Below are 19,733 nucleotides of genomic sequence, written 5' to 3' on the forward strand. Positions count from 1 at the left end.
GCATTACTCTCTGAAACAGCCCAGTTTATCTCTCACCAAGAAAGATTAGTATTATCTTTGTTGTGGTTAGAGGATTTTTGGATTATAAAATCCTTACACTGTTAGCCTTTCATGAAGCACTGTTAGGGATTAAACACATCTTTATGAGCAAGTTCTTGTATAATGAAATCATAACAATTCAACTTCATTTCACCCAGAGCATGAGAAGTGTGGCAATTAAAAGCTCCATTCTGAGTGTTTAATATCAGCAGGTTGAAAACGGGTTAGGCAATAAACTAGCAAAAAGCTGCTCAGCCCAGAGAGGATTTTTTTTTTTATGTCAAGCACACTTTAAATCTCCTAAGCTGTTTATAATGATAGAGTTGCCAGAAATAGCCCAGCTAAAAATCATCAAATTGGCTGCATCTGTTACAGAACACAAAGAGCCCCAAAATATTGCAGAATATTAGAAAAACCTTTAAAAATACCTGCAAAAAACCCCAGGAAGAAAAAGTAAAATGGCATGTCCTGGTGATCTATTTGTAAACAAAAATCACTCCATCCATTTTAGGTGCAATTATATCCTTATAATCATGAATAGTAGCATTGCCTGTGAGTAAACAGCCTGAATATTTCAGTCCAAAAGTCCCACAGCAGCATCAAATCCCATGATTATTAAGTGTTCTGGGCCACATGATTTCAGCAGGCAGATTATTCCCCTGCATCTTGTCAATGCCTCCCTTTTAATTAATATGATTCTAATGTGCACCAGGCCCTGCTCTTAACGAGGCTTTGTTCCCAGTGAAGAATGGCTGTGTGGGTGAGCAGTGAGTCACAGCAGTGCTCTCCTCCTCAACAGCTCCTCTGAGCAAAGCAGTCCAGGCTCCATGAGAAACACTCTGGTAACCCAGCACTGCCTCTGCCCTGCCTGCCCCAGTGCATCTCCCACCACAGTCCCATCACTAGTGCACACACTTAGAGCTTTTGTTGTTTTGCCCTTTTCCCCCCTAATTTCTATCACCTGACTACTTTGATGACTACCTATGAGTCACTTGCCCAGCTCTGTACAGACACACAAATTAGAGCAGACGTGGTGAGAACACTGCACAGGTATTTTTTGGAAGAGGCACAGTGAGACTCAAGGTACAATTTCATGCTTGGTTAAAGGCAGGCTACAACTGCTGCTACTAAAAGAGGAGTCAACCTTTTCCCTGTGCTTACATTGGCTCTGACAATCCTGCATGGGGAGTTGGATCAATTTAATAACTCCAGTGACAATGAACTGTGCTCCCCAGCAGCCCCAGTCCCATGCAGCTACTAGAGCTGATGTCAGGGAACTGCCATAAATGTGCAGGCAGGACTAGACAACTGGTGACTTTTCATTTTGGCAGGAAGCACTCTTGGAAAAACACATCAGTCATGAAATATCAGATATACTGATACGATTTTTCAGCAACATATGTCTTATTCCCAGTTAGTCCCATCTTCATAGGGACAATAAAAAAAATATCATTCCCACCTTAGAAGTAAAATATTACTTTAAAAATAATAATATTGTAATATTTGTTCCAGTTTTCGTGTCAGAATGAATTATTTTCCTTACAATTTTCCCCAGGTTCCTGTAACATAACACTTCCCACAGCACTAAACATAACACCCTAACGTAGTACCTCAGCCTGAGGTGTCACAGCCTTGCTGCTACAAGCAAGTAAAAGTCAGGATCTTTATGGGAAGAGCTTCACAGGAGCTTCTACTCACATCTTGAGATATAAAAAAAGATATGAATCTATAAAAGCTTCCAGCACTACCCACACAAGAACCTGACTCTCATTTCTATTTAACAGAGGAGCTTCCAAATAGGAGCAGCACTAACCAGAACTCTTGGAACACTCTTTAGTCTGGCAGCTGTCAAAACCTTGAAAAATTGATCAATCTGTGACTGATCAATGCAAGAATCTTAGACTTCTTACCTCTACTCACCTCTGAGTTCAGATTTCAATGAACTCAACTTAAAATGCCACCTGGAATGCTCATCTATGCTGCCTATGCCACCAAGACAAAAATTCCAAAAGGTTTCTAGAGCTAAGTGTGTTAGAACTGCTTATTATGTGACACTGCTTATGGTAAGCAGCCATATATTTAATTTTCCAGTTGGAATTTCCACTTGACAGCTTCACATAGCAATGTGCCAGAACTGAATATTAACGTTTGACTGCATGCTAAAGCAATTAACTTAATCCTCAACATTTATAAGCATCTTAATTAAATTTATGGACTCATTCCTCTCTCTCTATGCAACTAAATGGGAAAAAGATAAGCTCTCTTTCCAAAATTACCATATATGAATTGATGTATATTGCACATCTAGCAGAAGATAAAGCACTTCAGAATTAATTTAGTGTGTGAAGAAATTAAGTTTATCACAATATTTAAATGTGCTTGGAAATATGAGCCAGGTAAGTAAGTGATAAATAGATTCATCATGGTAACTGAATTGCAGTGACAAAATACCCCAAACAAAATAAAGGAAGAACCCAGTTACTTCTATAAGTGATAGAATTAACTACAACAAAACAGAATGAAGTCATAATGAAATCCTGAAAAGAAAATTTAAGTTCAGTCTGAAAAACATTCTGCTGAATCAAAATTCCTAACTATTTCCAGACTCAAGATGAAAAACTGCAGCCCTGATGCAGTGGCCATGAATACTTGAGTACAGCATTGTGAAGAGCAGGAAACAAGACTTTAAGGGTGAACACATAATTCAGAACAAGCAGTACTTAGGATTATCATAAAGAAGTAGAAGATACTATTAGTATATTTATTTTCAAAGCTGTTTTTAACACCCCAGAATTTTCAAATTGTCGATACTAAAATTAAGTAATTAAAAAACCCAAATCAGAAGTAGCAAAATCATATAATTACTGAAGGAAGTTGCAACACATGATATTGACACTTAGTGATAATTATTTTTAGGATGGTATTTAACACTTCTATGACTTACCAGCAGTGAAGTCATTATTTAAATCTATAAAGGCATGAGAGTGTGGTATATACATTTTACTTTGAGTTTCCAATGCAGGGTGCCATGACAAGTTCCTACAGACAGGAATAAAAATACATTTCATCAATGTGTAAAGACTGTTAATCATGCTAATACAGCTTCAAAAAACAGCGAAACTTTAAATAAAATGGGACAGAAAGCATGTTCTCCCAATGCTAAGATAAAATTCCTACTTAACTCACAATATACTAAGTAACTCCAGTAATTGCTTGAAAGGTTCTTTGAAGGATGATTCATAGCACAGGGGCTTCAGTTCCATTTTATTAATTTTCTAAAGCAACTTTTTTTTTTGCACAGAACAGTGTCACTACCCACAAAGTTATTATAGTTACTGCCAAGGCTCCAACAGTACTTGCAAATCCTGAGACACTGATCCCTGTCCTTCCCAGCTTCCTCAAGCAGTTTTATTTCTGCAAGTACTTCTGGAATCTACTTTCTGATTAATAAACATGAGCAGAAGCGAGCACATGGTGTCAGAGCAGCTCATGCCTGCTGCATGGAAATACATTTTATTTCAGCTCACCTAGAAATCAACACATGAATTAAACTTTCCCATTCTGATGGACTACTAGCTAATTATGTAATTTCCCAAGCAGGCGATACTTTCATTTTTTTATAAATACATATGCCCTGCTGGTTTCTGTTCTAAAAATGGCTGAACTTCCAGCAAACCTCCCTATTAGCAGTGATTTGAAGTGCAGCAAATCCTTCAAAAGTCACAGTGGCTGAGTCATCAGATATGTGACTTTAGAACCCTTAGCTAAAACACTCAGGAAAATCTCAGTGTGCACTATACAACAGCAGGCAGAAATATTACTACTGCTAGTTGGGAACTAATTTATTTATGCCAATGGCATTACATACATATTATTGAAGTTCTTATCTTCCTTGACTAATTTTATGGCAAGAAAATAAAGAGCATTCTGATTACTTCCCAGAAATCATAACTAAGTCTTAGAAATGTTAAACTGCATCACTTAATCTTAAAGAAATAATTAAGTATTTTCTCTAGGTTTTCCTGTGTTTTAGTCTTGAAGATTGCCAATGAAGTTAGTCACACAGCTCTAGAATAAATCTTAAAATATTTTGGATTAAAATAGAAAAGTGCTTTTCTAAGCAGATGAGAAAGCTGTTGTCCATGAACAAGACATGGCTTATGCTATTACCTATAGCACTCAGTCTTATTTGAGCAATGAATGAGTAAGTTTATTTGTATCTTAAGGCTCCTGAAAGAATTCCTTCAACAAAATGAAACTAATCTTTCCCACTTTTCCATTTCTTCAAAAGCTCATACAATTTATTTTATATATAATCACTGCCAAGTGTCCAGAAACATCCTCGAATCTGAAATCTGTTTCATAAGCCACCAGTACAAGTAGGGTGATACAATTTGAGTTGGGATTAATGAACAAAAACACACTGCCAAGAAGGGCATAGTTTCCACTGACACATTCAAATGTTATTTATCCTAGGAAAGGAAAAGAATCAGTAAGGAACTACAGGTATAGGGGTGTTTATTTTCAAATGACAGACTTAAAGTTCTTTGGCATCCTGCCCAATAGTAGAGACATTGCTACTCTGTATTTTTGGTTACAGACTGGTTTTTCTGAGCCAGTAGAGACACAATCTTTTGTAATGCTTTAATTTCAGCATTCATATCCAAAACAGTTAAAAATAATCCCCTGCAAAGTCCTTTAAGTATTTAAGTATGCCATTATTTTTACTCCAATATTTGATAACTGGTCCTATTCTAAAAAATTCAAGGGTGGCAGTAATTTTAATAATGAAGTTTAGTCCCCTTTGCTGCAATTTCATCTCGTAAGGGTTCAGTCAACTTCCATCTGCCCAAGAGTGGCCTGAGGCACTCCTTAACACAAGGGATGTGATACAGACATCACTTGTATGCCCACTTGTATGCTACTTAGTGACCTCTGCCTCATGGCACTTCATAAATCTCTTCCCCTATAGTTTCCTTAATATATATATAATAACCCTTATATCCTGCACCTCCTGCACTTTTGATTTCCTATGGTCCAACCTTCGCAGGCAGATGAGAGCATTATTTTTTTAAGTTTACCCCAAACACCTGCCATTTTTCTTTTGCCATCCCTTTAATGAAAAGATCTGTTTCACTAGATCTTGCATCATCAACCTGAAAGCAGCTTTTGTACAGCACAAGCTCCATAACACAGATTATAATACTAAATATCGAAAGTGTACTAAACAAATGAGACTATAACTTGGAACAAATCATTCCAAGAAACCATTTTACTATTTCTGATGTCTATTCTCAGTGGTTCTGTTTTCTCAGCTCTCACGGAATGTCTACTTGCCCTATAAAACAACACTTTAAAGATCAGATGAAGAGTGTCACTGAGTATTTGTCACAGACAGAAAGAAGATTCACATTTGCCTGAAGAGTTAAATATAAATCTTACACTTTAATGGGAAGTGGATGCACAATACCCAAGTGACCAAAGCCATGCTGACCCTCGAGCCCTCACTTACCCGCCGAGCAGGATCTGCGGCTTATTCGAGTCACTCGTGACACCAAACACATCAGGAATCAAATCTCCATTAAAGCTGAAAATGGAACACAATGTCAGCACCACCTCAGTCACTACAGGAGGTCCAACCACCTGTTCTTAAACTAATCTGCACTTGTACATTTTCCTATTGAGCCGTGAAGAACTCTCAGCTGTGAGTCCGCTCTGAATTTTGGCTCTGGTCTGGGTTGTTGGTAGCAGTAAATGTCTATCAGTGTTTCACACTGCCTGTGTTTGGCTTTCCAGATCTACTTCCCCTCCACGTTGTTCAGCATTTCACACACAGGCAAGCACATTGTGAAAGGGATATTTGCTCATTTTGGTAAGCCAGTAAGGTTTTTGCTTTACAAAATTCACTGAGAAATGAATGGCTTTTTTTTTTTTTTGAATAATCAGACTACTGAAATGAAAGAAATTAAAAGATCATGTGGTTACTATTGCCAGGATAATATAATATATAAGAATTGTAAAGATAATTATTTTGGTTCATCATCTTTCGTTAGATCAGTTGATGTTACGCAAACTACCTTATTCTTAAAAGATAAAGAGCACATGCTTCAAATTTTAGCACTAAAATTATATTTAAGTTGTCCTTAGTCACCACTGTAAATGTTTTTTTCCTAAAAAAATAGGTCATACTTACTCCATTACTAGAGGTTCATCATGAAAAGTCTTATTTAACATAGTTTTATGGTTAAGATCTGAAAACAGAAAACATTAACTTGATTCAGTTACCAATATATTCTGACATTTGCATTTTCAACTAAGACTTAATTCTTTTATTCATTTAAAACCATCATTTTTATGCTTAAAAAAAAAAGAAAGGCACCACTTAATATAAAGAACTAAATAGCTTCCTGAAATTTTGCAGGAGAGGGTGAGTTCCAGTTAAAATACTGAAGGCTTTTTCCCTCTCCACTAAACTCCTCAACCAATTATTCTAAGTAGATCTTAGTGACACCTATTTCTGTATATGACTGCAATCACACAAATACAGGAAAACTGAAACAATTGGGATGAAGACAGGCTAAAAGTTTAACACTGTATGTTAGACTTCTGTTTAATGTTTTATCACTGTAAAAAACATTCTTAATTATACACATTGAGTACTTGAAATAAGCAATAAAGGTAGACTTTCTAAATCGGAAGTGAGGAGTAAGTTCCAATCAGGTTATCACGTTAGACTTCACTTTTACTTGCAACTCAAACTCCCTGCCAGATTATTCCCATTTCCCTCCTCTCTCCACAGTGTTTGTCTTTACCATTTCCACATTTCATACAACTGTTCCCTCCTATTAACTTGTCTGTCACACTTCCATTACTCAAGGAGACACACCACACCTTGCCAGTGGCCTCAACACATATTAACCACTGTCTGACTTCTTAACCTCTGACTCCTCCAGCCCCATTTGTGTTTCCCTCAACACTTGGGTTTTTTTTCCCCCAAAACAAAACAGAATAACTTAATCCAAGTCCTCATATTCTTCCCAATACTAGAGATACCTGTTTTCCCTGATATTCCCTCAATACCTGCTATTCCCTTTATATTTGATACATTGCACTTTTCCAGGTTGCTTGTTTCAGCTCTGATTAAAGCCAGAAGCAATGGTGTCTGAAGCAAACTTGCCTCACCTGTAACTATGCCATAACACAGTTGTTTACAATAGCAATCATTCTTCAGTAGTGATTGTGGATTAAACAGTGTTTTCCCTCGCCTATCTGTCCTTGTTCAAACCCTAAATTCTTACCCAAACCCCTCCCTGGCAAAGTCAACAGAAAACACGACAGACCCCAAGAGTTCACACAACCCATGACTCTACTCAAAGACAGAATCAGCTATACTTTGAACACTGCTAAGAGACTTCTGGAATCTTAATTCTAAAGGTCTTGAAACCTTTCATCAATAGACACTCTAGAAATTTTTCTTCCAATACTCACTTTAGTGTGCCACTGTCTTTAAAGAGTTTAGTTTAACATAAGTATTATATTACTGTTGGTAGGTTTAGGTATGTTATTTTGAAAGCTGATGCACTAAAGTTCACACCAGGTTCCCTGTGCATTTTAAACTGAAGAGAAACCTTTTGAGATAGTCTTTGTGAAGCTGACATGCATGATGAGGAAGCCATGAGAAGCAGCTCTTCAGTTAATAGGTACTGCCAAATTAGAATAATGTTTGGTTCTATCTGTTGCATAATATACTGCAAGCATTGTTCTCTTTCATTAATTATTGAACACAGTTTAACAGCAGGATAATATATGGGTGTGAAGCTGAATAGCTGCTAATCCCTACTTTAGTTGTAAAAACAATCATTTCACTGTAAAAATGAGTTGTAACTTCTTGACAATACTTTGAATTAAGAAGTCTAACAATCTTATTAAGAACCAGTCTCAGCAACTCACCTAACGTTTGGTTGTGTCCCCAGAAAATAAACACTGCAAGCTCATCTTTGCCATGACTTGGGGCCTGGGTAGTGAGGAGGACATCCATCTGGGAATCTCCATCATAATCTCCAGGAACTACACTGGTTATGGTGACACCCAGAGATCTGCAATTAAGAACAAACCCCCCACATGCAAATAATTGTAAAAGGTGTGCATGAAAAAAGCACTTGTGTGGTCAAAGACTCACCCAATTATTAATAGTTGGTCCAATACAATCTCATCCTTCAACAACCCGGTTTATGATAAAGTCTTACCTATTGCAAAAATATCTCTAAATCAGGCACCTGACAGGCTCTCTTTATCTAAGGAAAATGACATTTTAACCCTAAACCTCAGCTATCAGGCATTCTTCAGCCATATCCTGTTTGTTAATGCTATCTACACTTCATTAAATCCTCCCATTTGTTGTAGAACCAGTCAACCAAAATGTCTTTCAGTGAACAGGATCTTTTGGTTGCATTCCAAGAGCAAGAACACAAAGCAACAGGAGCTGTTTAAACAGCAGGAGTCAGGCACAGGTAGATTTTATAAAAGACAATGCCATTTCCTCTTATTTGCTGCCAAGTCTTACTACATCTTCCAACCTTTGTTGGTTCTTTCTACCTTTTTTTTATTTGATTACCTACTCAGACTCTGCCTTTTTTTTTTTTTTTTTTTTTTTTTAACATACAAACACGGGTCACGTTAAGGATTAAAAACTGATCATTTCTAATGCATTAAACAAATTAGTTCTTTCCAAGACAGGAGGGGATAAGGAAAAATAAAAATATGTAGAATACAGAAGATGAAGCTGAGCTATAAAAGCAATTTAACTTTTAATAAACATAATACTACTGGTAAGCATTATTCATAAGCAATAATCATAATAGTATTACAGGGTATTAAAGCATATGCACATAAACAGACTAGTTTACATTTATTAAAAAATCATGTTTTTTAAAGGCCACATGTTAGCTTGAAAAAGGAACAGATCTCTAGAGAGAAAAAACAGAACACCATTTTTCACATATCTTCTAAATCAGAGGATATTGGCCGTATTTCATTAGTAACTATAGCAAATGGATGAATTTCCCTGAAAACATGTCTTGGGGTTGATACTAAAGATACCCACCACAAAGACCTATGTATGCTATGGAATGACAGTTTGCTTCACTAAAAAAAAAAAATCCTGAAGATCCAAAGCAACCGTAAAAATATTTCAATATATGAGTATTTTAAATACTAATTTGAGGACAAAATCTAAACCACAAATATTCCATAAGGGGTGGGAAGTCACACTTACTAGTTAACAACATGAATGACACAACCCATCTCCCCATACTCTGTCATCTGACCAATAAAATAAAAATGCACCAGGAAATGAATCAGGAAGTTGGTCAAGGAACTAGAGCTGTAAGGACAAGCTGAACAACAAGTCAAAGAGGTAACAAGAGCACAGACAATTGCAGGCAGCTCCCACTGAGTGCAGAGAGGCACCTTCAAGGCAAACAGGCTGTGGCAGCATTGAAGATCCACACTTACTTCATTGGTAGCTTAACACGGGGCTTGAAGTAGGGCTCCTTCTGGTCAGCCAAAAAGATCACCAGCTCATTTCCTGCCAAGGCAAGCAAGACCATGAGCAACAGAGGAAGACTGGAAATAGCTTACATACAAACCCAACGTTTAAACAACTCTGCCACAAATGACCATTCCCCACAGCAGCAACAACTTTGAAAGATGTCTCATACCACTATTTCCTCCTCATTCAAAAGGAAGCAAAAGAAACACTTCTTCAACATAATTTAAAGTCAGTAGCATCTCAAAGGAATACTAGTATCAGAAATCTTCTTTGGGGCTTTAACGTTAGAAGTTTCTCTCTGTTATTTTTATCACATTGCTTAAAATAAAACTTTCTGAAATGAATTAAGAAATATTACTCATGGAAAAGTAATAGGCAGCAGTTCCACAAAACTAATTAAAGCTTAAAAGCTAACTCAAATTAATTCTTTTAATGCTGTGTCTCAGTTAGCAGGATCTAATATTGTTTCCCCATGTCAGCTGCCCAAACCACTTTCAAGGAAACTCAGAATTCACTTGGTTCCCTGGAGCATCTCCTCTTTTACAGGCAACGATACAAGTATCATTTCATTACTTTAGGACAATCTAAATAAAAGTCCATATTTTATGCTGCAGATATAACTGAAATTCAGGGAGGAAAAGAAGAATTTTAACCTCAATGAGGAAATAAATTTTTCAGTCAGTAAACCACAATACACACGCACTCACCTCTGTAAGTAAAACACAGCTCACTGTGCAACAATTGTCTTTTTTCTTTCCCTCATTCTCCAACAAACCCAGCTGCAGCACCACAAAATCATTCTCTATGAAAGAATAATTCTCAGGCTCCAAACTTGAGCTACCACAGTACTTTCTGAGCGCATTGTTTTGTGGCAGAGCTCACAGCTGTGAAGGAGCAGAGAATACAAAGTTCCTCACTATGAAACAAAAGGCACCTGCCACAAACCTCTTGAAGAGAAGGAGAATCCACCACCAAAGGAGTAAATGAACGGGAGCCCTTTCAGAGAGGCCAGGAGGACCAGCACAGGCCCAGAGGGATGCTCCCTGAGCTGCAGCACACCATCCTGATGAGGGAAAGGCCTGGCACAGGCTGGGGCAGCACACCTGGGGGCTGCCCCTGCACCTGCAACTCCCACTTCACACCTCAGACATTCAGCTGCCTTTTTATTGGCTCTTTGCAAAAGTAATGACAAGGATGAAGACACAAATGTGTTTTTTACATATACCAGGTTCCAAGTTAGTTGCAACACTGAGAAATGAGATCTTTCAGCTATTAAAGATAGAGATATAAAAATTTCAGCTCAGTGCTCATCAACAGTCAAAACAAATGAACTATTAAAAATTATTACACGAACAGAGAACGGAATTACTATGGCATTACAATCAATCCTAAATGCTGTTTGCAGTTCTGAATTCTTTTTGAGATAAGAGGACAATAAGCAAAAAACTAGTGCATTGGAGGGTGTGAAAAATCAGGAACAGTTTCCATACAAACAATAATTATGTAGATTAGAGGTGCTCAGGCTGTGTATATGTGATATATATCACGCACACACATATATATGGAATAAATATCACAAACTACTCAGTGCAATGCAGCAGGTGAAGAGGGGAATGCATGTTCACTCACTGCCCTGTACTACCAGCAGAGGCATCAAGCATAGCCAGAAGCTGGGACATGAAACAAGCAACCAGCATGGGCCTCCCCACTGACCTGTTACACAGACACACAAAACAGGTAAGTGTATGCACAGTTACATTTATTTGTATATTCTGAGCTTCAAAAAAAACCCAGAGTCCACTGGTACTTTTGAATTGGCCTTGCAACAGGATACTTCTGGACCCTTACATTCAGCGAGTTTACTATTTCTTACAAAGGTATGAGCACAATCTGACTTTCTTTTATGCATCTGAGCATATGGAACATCACTGTCATTCAACTGAAGTAATGAAGATAAGAAAAAAAAAAACCCAACCAAAATGTCCAAGACATCATCTCCATTTCCTTATTAAGGGTCAAGATTATTAGGACTGAGCTACTTTACAGACTCCTGTTCCTCAAAGTCTGGTGGCATCTCCAGTGTTCTCATTTCCTCACACTGCTTAAAATCGGCTGCCATTTATCCTACAATTTAGAACTATTAACTTTTGTTTTGGGAGTATTCTGTAGCTGAATCAAGACTGAAGTTATGAAAAAGAACGTTCTCAACTATGTTATTTCAAGCTGATTTCAAGCTGTGTAGGTATCAAACAGGAAAATGATTTATCAAGTGCCACTATGGAGACAAAATGAAATCATGAATTTTGTTTCTGAAACTTAACTATCCACATTTTTATATGCACTTATCTGAAAGATAAGAAAGCAAATATTAAATCTCTTATCATGGACATTCATTTTAAATCCGGACATTTTTTTCTACATGAGCCAGTGGAGCATTTCCAGGGAGCCACACTTTTCAATAACTCAACTAGAGGGGAAAGTCACTCATGCTTTACCAAAGCTACTTAGAAAAACATTTCTGAGATTGAAGGAATAAAAAAGGTGAATCTGAGAAAAAAATTACTATCTTAATGTGCTTCAAGACAGTAAAATAATCCAAGACTAATGTCTGCAAATAACACTGACCACTGAAAACAAGCCCAGATTTGAGGTCTCCCCGTATCTGAAGCCTTAAGAGAAACTTGTGGCAGGTGACAGATCTGACAAATTTCTCTACCCTGACACTTTAACGTAATGTTTGAAGTACGATAATGTGAAATTTTCCCTCCACATCTGTGAAACGTTCATCTTTGTTCCCAAAAATATTGTGAAAGCAGGAGCAAAACAATTTGCGACCACTCAAGTTGTAGGATGAAGACTATAGATTATTTCACAACCATAAATTCCACTTTAAAGCAAAACGCGCCCTATATGAGCCATTCTAGCGCAAACTGGACACGGTATTCCACACGGGGAATAAACACCTGGGGAGGGACGCGTGTGTCAGGTTTATCCCGCACACAATGCGGGGCTCCCCCCGGCACAGCCCCGGGCACTGGAGCGGTGCTCGGGGACAGGGCGAGCAGGTGGAGAGGCACAGACCCCCGGGGATCACAGGGACCACCGAGCCCATCCATCCCCTCTCCCGGCCGGGCAGCTCCGCCCCGCAGCCCCGGCCCCGCGCTCAGCCCGGCCCGCCGCCACCCCCGGGGCTGCCAGGCCACAGCGGCACCACCGGGACTGTTCCCGTTCGCTGCGAGGGGAGCAGGAGCCCAGAGCTCACATCCCCAGAGCCCCCGGGCCCGCCGCCGGCCCCGCACTCACCGCCGCGCACCACGAACAGGTCCGTCTGCTTGTCCGAGTTGAAGTCGCCGAAGGCCGCCAGCGTCCCGCGGGCCTCGGGCCCGAAGAGCTGAGCGGTGACATTCTGCAGGGCGCGGGCGGGCGCCGGCAGCACCAGCAGGAGCAGGGCCAGCAGCAGCAGCAGCGGGGCCAGCGGCGGGCACGGCCCGCGGGCCCCCATCGCGCACGGCCTCGCCCCGCCCGCGCTCTGACGGCAGCGGGGCGGGCCCGCCCGCGGTTTGCGGCAGTGGCGGCGGGGCCGCGGCCGCGCTTTACGGCGGGAGGCAGGCAGGGCCCGCCCGGCCCCGGTACCCGCGCCCGCCGCTCCCGGAGCGCTCCGCCATGGCGGCCACTCATATGGCCGACGTCAGCTGGAAGATGCTGGAGCTGCGCGCTCGCTCCAAACGCTCAGGTCTGACCTCTTGGCTTGCCCGGGAGGATCTCCGGGGATCCCTCTGCTTCCCGTCACTCACTCCTGCGCTCCCTTGCCCCGCTCCCGGCCCGGCCCGGGGCTGTCTCCCCATGCCCGCCGTGTCTCTCGGTGGCTGTGCCCGGGCGGTCCGGCCCTGAGGGGCGCAGGGCACACACAGCCGGGGGTGGCGGCGGCGCGGCCTTGGCGGGCACGGCCCCGGTGCCGCTCCGGTGTCACCTGTGCCCAGGGGGCAAAGGCAGCTCCTGGCGGGGTCAGTGCCGCGTCTGTACACAGGGCTGCGGCTGTGGGACAGGTGGAGTGTTTAGAATAAAGTACCGGCTTTTGCCGGGTTTCTCTTAGCTAAAGGTGACCGCTTTACAGCGTGGGAACCGCTTGTTCTGGTCGTGGACTGTGGGGCAGCTCATTCTGGCCTAAACCAGAGGGTGATGTTTGTCCAGTTAGTCTGAGTTTCTGAACTTCAAAACACTTGGGGTTTGAATTTATTTTTTTTAAAGTAAGATACAGTCGTAGTAAGAGTTGAATTGTTCTAACGGAAGAAGTTCTCCAGAAGATCCCTGTGTTTATTTACATGCCAATACATGCTTGTAAAACTCACTTGTTACTTATTTGCATGTTTGGTTTGTTTTGTTGTTCTAACAACTGATCAGACAGCGTGAGGCTACTACGGGGCTTTATGAGGGCTCTAAAGAATCGATTGCTGAAAGACCGGTCTGATTAATTTGGCTTTAAAAGCTGGATTTATGTGTAGATTAATTAGCAGTCTCACGACTGACGGTGCCGGTGGAGGAGTTGTTGGTTTGTGGGCGGTCGCAGGGGGCTGAGCTCGGCAAATGGAGCCGCGGGGCTCCCGAGCCAGGGCTGGCACTGCCTGTTCCCAGTGAGCGAACCCCTGTCCCAGGACAGCCCTCGGGCTTTGGGAACCCCTGCAGGGTCAGGCCTGTGTCTGCACAAGACATTTGATAGTTTTAAAAACTTCACTCTGTCTTAGCTGCTGCTGCTGCCTGTTGCTGTTTTGTTAAATGTGCAAAGAACTGTCTTCTGAGCAATGACAGATTGTTATTGAAGTTCACTGCCTTCTTTCTCAATTCATACAGATTTTGTCCAGAGATTGTCTAGAGATTCGTTGATGGCATTTTATATAACAACTGGAGAAATTTGGCCAAGAAATAAGCATTCTTTTAGATGAAAAGTTTTTCTGATAAAACAGTTGATTTAAAAATCAAATTTTATTTATTATCTGTCAGGTAGCGTTCATATCTAAAAATAAAAATAATGTTCTTATATTTCAAGTTTACTGCTGTATTTTTATGTTGTAATTTGTATAACTACAGGGCTTTTTTCTTCCTTCCTGGCCCTGTTGGAAGGAGACATGGTTGGGATTATCATAGAAAGTGATAGAAACTCTCCCACATGTTTCTGAGGCCTGTGCTGGAGCCCCAGCTCACAAGCAGCACTTTGTTTGGTTTGGGTTTTTTTTTACTAGTGTGCTGCTTGGAGGAAGCTGTAGTAAACATGGAGTAGAGACACACGTGCCTGGAGTGCACCAGTGACTCATGCTTTATAGCCTGCAGCAATGGATCATGTAAGACTCAGTCCTGTAGGAGGTGATTTGTATCCGCATGTTTATGTGTATTAAATTATGAATTACTTTTTTTTTTCCCAGTAAAGCCAAATTTTATTCAGAAGTTTTAATTTCCCTTCCTGAAGCAATAAAATGCTGTTTCATTTGTTGCTACTCTGATTAGAAGCATACTCTAAAGGTTGATTAGTCTCAAGCCCCTGAAATTTTTCTTACTTTAAAAAACATAAACTTTAAAGACTTGGAAAAACTTGTCATCATAATTACAGACACGTTTTTCCTATTGTGTATTCCGAAATGAAAGATGTCCTACCTCAAATAACTGAGATATTCTGTGCATTAAGTAATGTATATGACTGCAAGAAACATCCTGATGTGGATTTCATGTGGAATGAAAGCAGCACTGTGCATAAGCAGAGTTTTAGCTCCTTATCATTAACGTTACTTAACACTTTAGTGTGGACCAGTTGAATATTTTTATTTCATCTTGAAATATATCAGATTGTATTCATCACCTTTGTTGTTTGTAGCAATTTTCCTATTGAATAACAAAGCCCATGTCAAATATCCAAAAGATGGATTTTTTGTAAACTGTGTCCTTTTACTCAGATGGGGTAAACAGCTAAGTTTTATGGAAGTAAAAGGAGAATAAAACCAAGAGGTCAGTGTAGGAGAAGGAAACATAGGATGTAATGACAGTTTGTGCTGTGCACTCTTGTGTTGTGTTAATAACGCCACTAACATTGCTTTCACTTAATTTAATGCTGATTGCCTTTAACATTTACTAAACAGTTTTGAAAATTACTGTAGCTTAGCCTGAGACGTTTGTGATTAGCTGCACCAATTTGAAATGGCCAATTTGGATGATGACAGAGCCTCCTCTGCGCATGCTTTTTTAAAGTTTGGTAAGTGTGCAGTTCTCTGTTTTGTTTTTGTTTGTGGCTATTTAATTGAACAACAAATAACTGTGTGTTTTGTTTCATGCACTGTTCTGTGTTAGTAGATTTTTAGCCCTGTACAGTAGAACTTAAAAATTTGAACTCTTTCAGTAAAAGCTTCTGAAAGTTGTAATCTAGTTAGATTGGAATCTACTATCAAATCTTCCTGTTTTGTTTGTTTAGAGTTCCTGTCAGTATCCCTCAGTGCAACTATCTCTGAACTCAAATTTCTTCTTTAAGATGACAATCATGTGAAAGTTGCTTTAAGAACGACTCCTAAAAAAACCCAACTTGACTGGCTTAGAGATAAGTAAAATTTCTGGTCAGTCAGTCATTGGTTACAAAGTTTGACATTTAGAAATTAAGTGGAAGCAAAGTAAAGCCCCCTGGCACAGCTTCTCCTCAGGTATAACAGAAGCTAGGGTACATGAAGTTGTCAAGACTGCTGCTGTGTATTTTGAAGGGAGTTTGACTGAGATGAGATGTATCCATATGTGACACTCTGTGATTGGGGAGAACTCTTGTGTAGTTCCTGTTGAAACACAGTAGCAGTACAAGTACTGGTGGGAGTGCCCGGATAAGAGGACACAACTGGGTGGCTTGGACTGCCCTGCCCTGCCTGTGGCTTTTCAGTTTTGCCTCTCTGACCATCAAAAAATGTGATGGGTTGACACTGTAAAAAAAAAAAAAAAAAAAGTACTGTTTCCTAATTATTGTATAGATACTTGATGTTTCTCTTGTTATGATGCAAAATAAACATTTTTAGTAGTTTTAACACCTATTGTTTTGAATTCTCAGAAATGGCAATGCCTGCCTTGAATATCCTGAATGGTTTCCTGTCTTGCTTGTAGCATTTACAAGGCTTGTGTGGTAGACTTTGGCATTTTGGTTATGTGAAGCTCCTGTGTACTGGCACGATGGTCAGTATTTTATTTCTGGTGTTCAGTAGCTTTTGTGTGGTGTTAGTTACTGTAAATCCTGAACTCAGTAGTTTCCATTAAGTATAACATACTAGACAGAGAACTACCTTCAGTTGATTAGGAAATAGAGAAAGGACAAAATAAATTGGTGCATATTTTTTTCTTGTTCCTCTGTTGGGACCAGCGAGAGGCCCTGAGGAAATGGCTGGAGCAGTGTCAGGGGAGGTTTAGGTTGGATATCAGGAAAAAGCTTCTTCACCCAGAGGGTGGCTGGGCACTGAGCAGGCTCCTCAGGACTGTGGGCGCAGCACCAAATCTCACAGAACTCAGGGAGAGTTTGGACAATGCTCTCAGGCACAGGGCACTGTTCTGGGCTCGTTCTGTGCAGGGCCAGGAGTTGGACCTTGACAATCCTTGTGAGTCCCTTCCAACTCAGGATACTCTATGATGCTGTGAAATACTCGTTGAATTACTTGTATTTACACATGATTTTTCTTGATAAATGATAATTTAAAAGCTTTGTCACTTCAATGCTATTTAAATGAAACTATTACAAGATTTAACTAATTTTTACCCATTTGTTATTGTCATTCAACCAAGGTGACAATTCATACCTTTTGCTTATTTCTACTGTGTATTCAGGTAGAGAAATACTTCAATACCTTTTGCATCTTCCTCTCCAAACCCTTCTGGTGTTTCCTTGCCCTGTTTTGTGAGCAGTTCGGTTTGGAAGGATTGTCAGGATGTCACTTACTCCAGCCTCCTGCTCAAAGCAGGATCAACTCAAGATCATAGTTTCCTCCTCTATGTCGTGATTAAAAATCCCTGTGTGATATCATTTCTTAAACTTTGCTGTGAGTAGAAATAAAATCCTCTTTGGTCCCAATGATTTTTGTAATGTGAAGCTGTCACTGCCCTTACTAATGCTGAGTAATGAAAGTTACAGTGATCTGAGGTCCTGAGCTGACCTCTGTCTCAAGTGTTTGATTATATCCAGACCTAGTGTCACATCAAAGGCTGTGGTCAGTTTTCATTCTAATCAAATCTACAAAGAAATCTTGTATTCTCACCTTTTTTCTTTTGGCCTGACCTGATTTAATTATGCAAAGACATTTTCTTTTGTTCTTCTGACATGTGAAATGTTGGAAATAAAGTTCTTGCCATGCTGCTTCCATTTGTTTGGGATTAACTTTACGGAAGTGTTTATATTAATTCTGTACTTTGAAAAATTTGAATAAACCATCCTTGTTGAAATATGCAAGTCTTTATCCATAGACTTGGCACAGAATTCCATTCTAATCCCTATTTTTCTTTAATATCCCCAATTACTGCCATCTTCAAGGATGTGTGTGTGTCCAAAGCTTTTTTGGCCATAGTTTCTAAATCCAAACATCTGGACAGTTCATGTCTCTTCCCTGAAGAGCAGTCTCAGGTATGACTGGAATAAAAATGAGGTGGATGGGAAAGTACTTTAACATCAGGATGACATAATATTTTCAGCCTCCAGAGGTTGTATACACATAGGATCAAAATTGCTTCCTGTTCTCTATTATTTTGAAAGGAATCTCTATAATTTTTAGTAATCATTCAACTTGAAGTGTGGTGAAATCATATCACTCTGGGACCTGTAAATGGTAGGAAATGAAAGGGGATTAATTTTCCTTTAGATTATGAATATAGGACATTTAGTCAGTGCAATGTCTGAAGAAAAGCAGGGATTTAATTGGACTTAGGATCAAGACTTTGAGTGTTCTCTTATCACACATTAATTATATTAATACAGGAATTGACACTGATTTTCTATCAGTTTTTTACTGATCTTGAAGTAGGTACTGCTTGCAGCAATGCACTTGTGGTGTAAGGAAATAATGGGCACACTTCATTCTTTGTGAGAAAAAAGCTGAACTCCCCAATACCCTATTTAAATGTTGGATGGGATTGTTACACTACTAGACAGCAGAAGAAATAGTAAATCAACAAAATGGATTTTTATGTTCTTCCTAGCATACCTAATTATTTACCTAAAATAAAATTCACACTGTATGGTTATAATAAAGTGATGTATTTATGAAAAACAGTATTTAAAATTAATGTCCTCATTCTGTTTCTTCTGAGTGCTACTGTACAAACCAGGACCTCCAGGGCTCTATTTGCATATGTCACTCTGTTATGTTTAGAGTGCTGCAGTCTTGCTGTTGTCATCTCTTTAAAATTTTTTTTTTCAGTTTGAAAACCTTTTTTAAATATGTAATTGAAAATAGCTGTCTATGACAGGTTTTAATCTTGCTGAAATGAACTCAAATAGATTTTGGATGAGACTGTAGACACACTTTTTTTTAGCCATCCTTAAAATAGCTTCCTCTGTGTTATGGGCTCTCTCCAGAAGCACAAGGAAGGAGCAGCTCTGTGTTTATCCTGCCTGTTCCTTGCTTTGATTAGGTTGTGATAGTAATGAAATGTAATTTACCACATGATTTCTCCAGGAGAATGCTGTAGACACCCGAGCAAAAGATAAATTATATAGATGCTAGTAAGGAATTAATGAAGAATATGTGGAAACTTTTGATTTAAACAAGTTCTCCTTGTAGTAGGAGTAATTTTAGGGAACACTTCAAAAGCATAGAACTTTATTTTTTGTCAGTTTTTCAAACTTTGAATTAATTTCACCTTTCTGTTCCATCAGCAGTCTACTCTGACTGTTTTACTATATTTCCATAAAAGTTTCAAACATCTAGAATAATGTAATTTGTAGATGGTGGTGTTTTGACATTTTCATGCTCTCTATTCTGTTTAATATTTTTTCTGCACAAAGTTGAATTCTTTGAATGCTCTGAAATAGAACAATATGTTTGCTTTTTGTTCTTGATACCTTTGTTTTGTTTCTCTGTTGGCCACAGAGGGTCACAGATTGTCTGGTAAGTGTTTAAATTACAATGATTTTAGTTCAGGAACT

The 19,733-nt window shown here is 39.5% G+C and overlaps 2 protein-coding genes across 6 annotated transcripts in view; one reads left to right on the forward strand and one right to left on the reverse strand.

Annotated features, from left to right (window-relative positions):
- Window positions 1–13,106, reverse strand: part of ITFG1 (integrin alpha FG-GAP repeat containing 1) — a 72,123-nt gene extending 59,017 nt beyond the window's left edge. The window contains exons 1-6 of the mRNA XM_083870353.1: window positions 12,893–13,106; window positions 9,553–9,625; window positions 7,990–8,135; window positions 6,233–6,290; window positions 5,552–5,626; window positions 2,984–3,078 (exon numbers count right to left, since the gene is read on the reverse strand). Coding sequence (XP_083726479.1) covers window positions 2,984–3,078; window positions 5,552–5,626; window positions 6,233–6,290; window positions 7,990–8,135; window positions 9,553–9,625; window positions 12,893–13,091 — 646 coding nt within the window. The 5' untranslated portion in view covers window positions 13,092–13,106. The remainder of the gene's footprint in view (window positions 1–2,983; window positions 3,079–5,551; window positions 5,627–6,232; window positions 6,291–7,989; window positions 8,136–9,552; window positions 9,626–12,892) is intronic.
- A 97-nt stretch (window positions 13,107–13,203) lies between these two features.
- The window catches only part of PHKB (phosphorylase kinase regulatory subunit beta), a 70,394-nt gene continuing 63,864 nt past the window's right edge, over window positions 13,204–19,733 (forward strand). For 2 of the 5 annotated variants that reach the window (XM_083870349.1, XM_083870348.1), the window contains exon 1: window positions 13,204–13,322. In XM_083870349.1, the coding sequence (XP_083726475.1) occupies window positions 13,253–13,322 (70 nt within the window). In that variant the 5' untranslated portion in view covers window positions 13,204–13,252. Of the gene's footprint in view, window positions 13,323–15,714; window positions 15,828–19,733 lie in introns of all 5 variants that reach the window. The other 3 variants (XM_083870350.1, XM_083870351.1, XM_083870352.1) reach the window with 3 other exon arrangements.

This window comes from Zosterops lateralis (assembly GCF_965231275.1).
Source record: "Zosterops lateralis genome assembly, chromosome: 12".
Classification (NCBI taxonomy): domain Eukaryota; kingdom Metazoa; phylum Chordata; class Aves; order Passeriformes; family Zosteropidae; genus Zosterops; species Zosterops lateralis.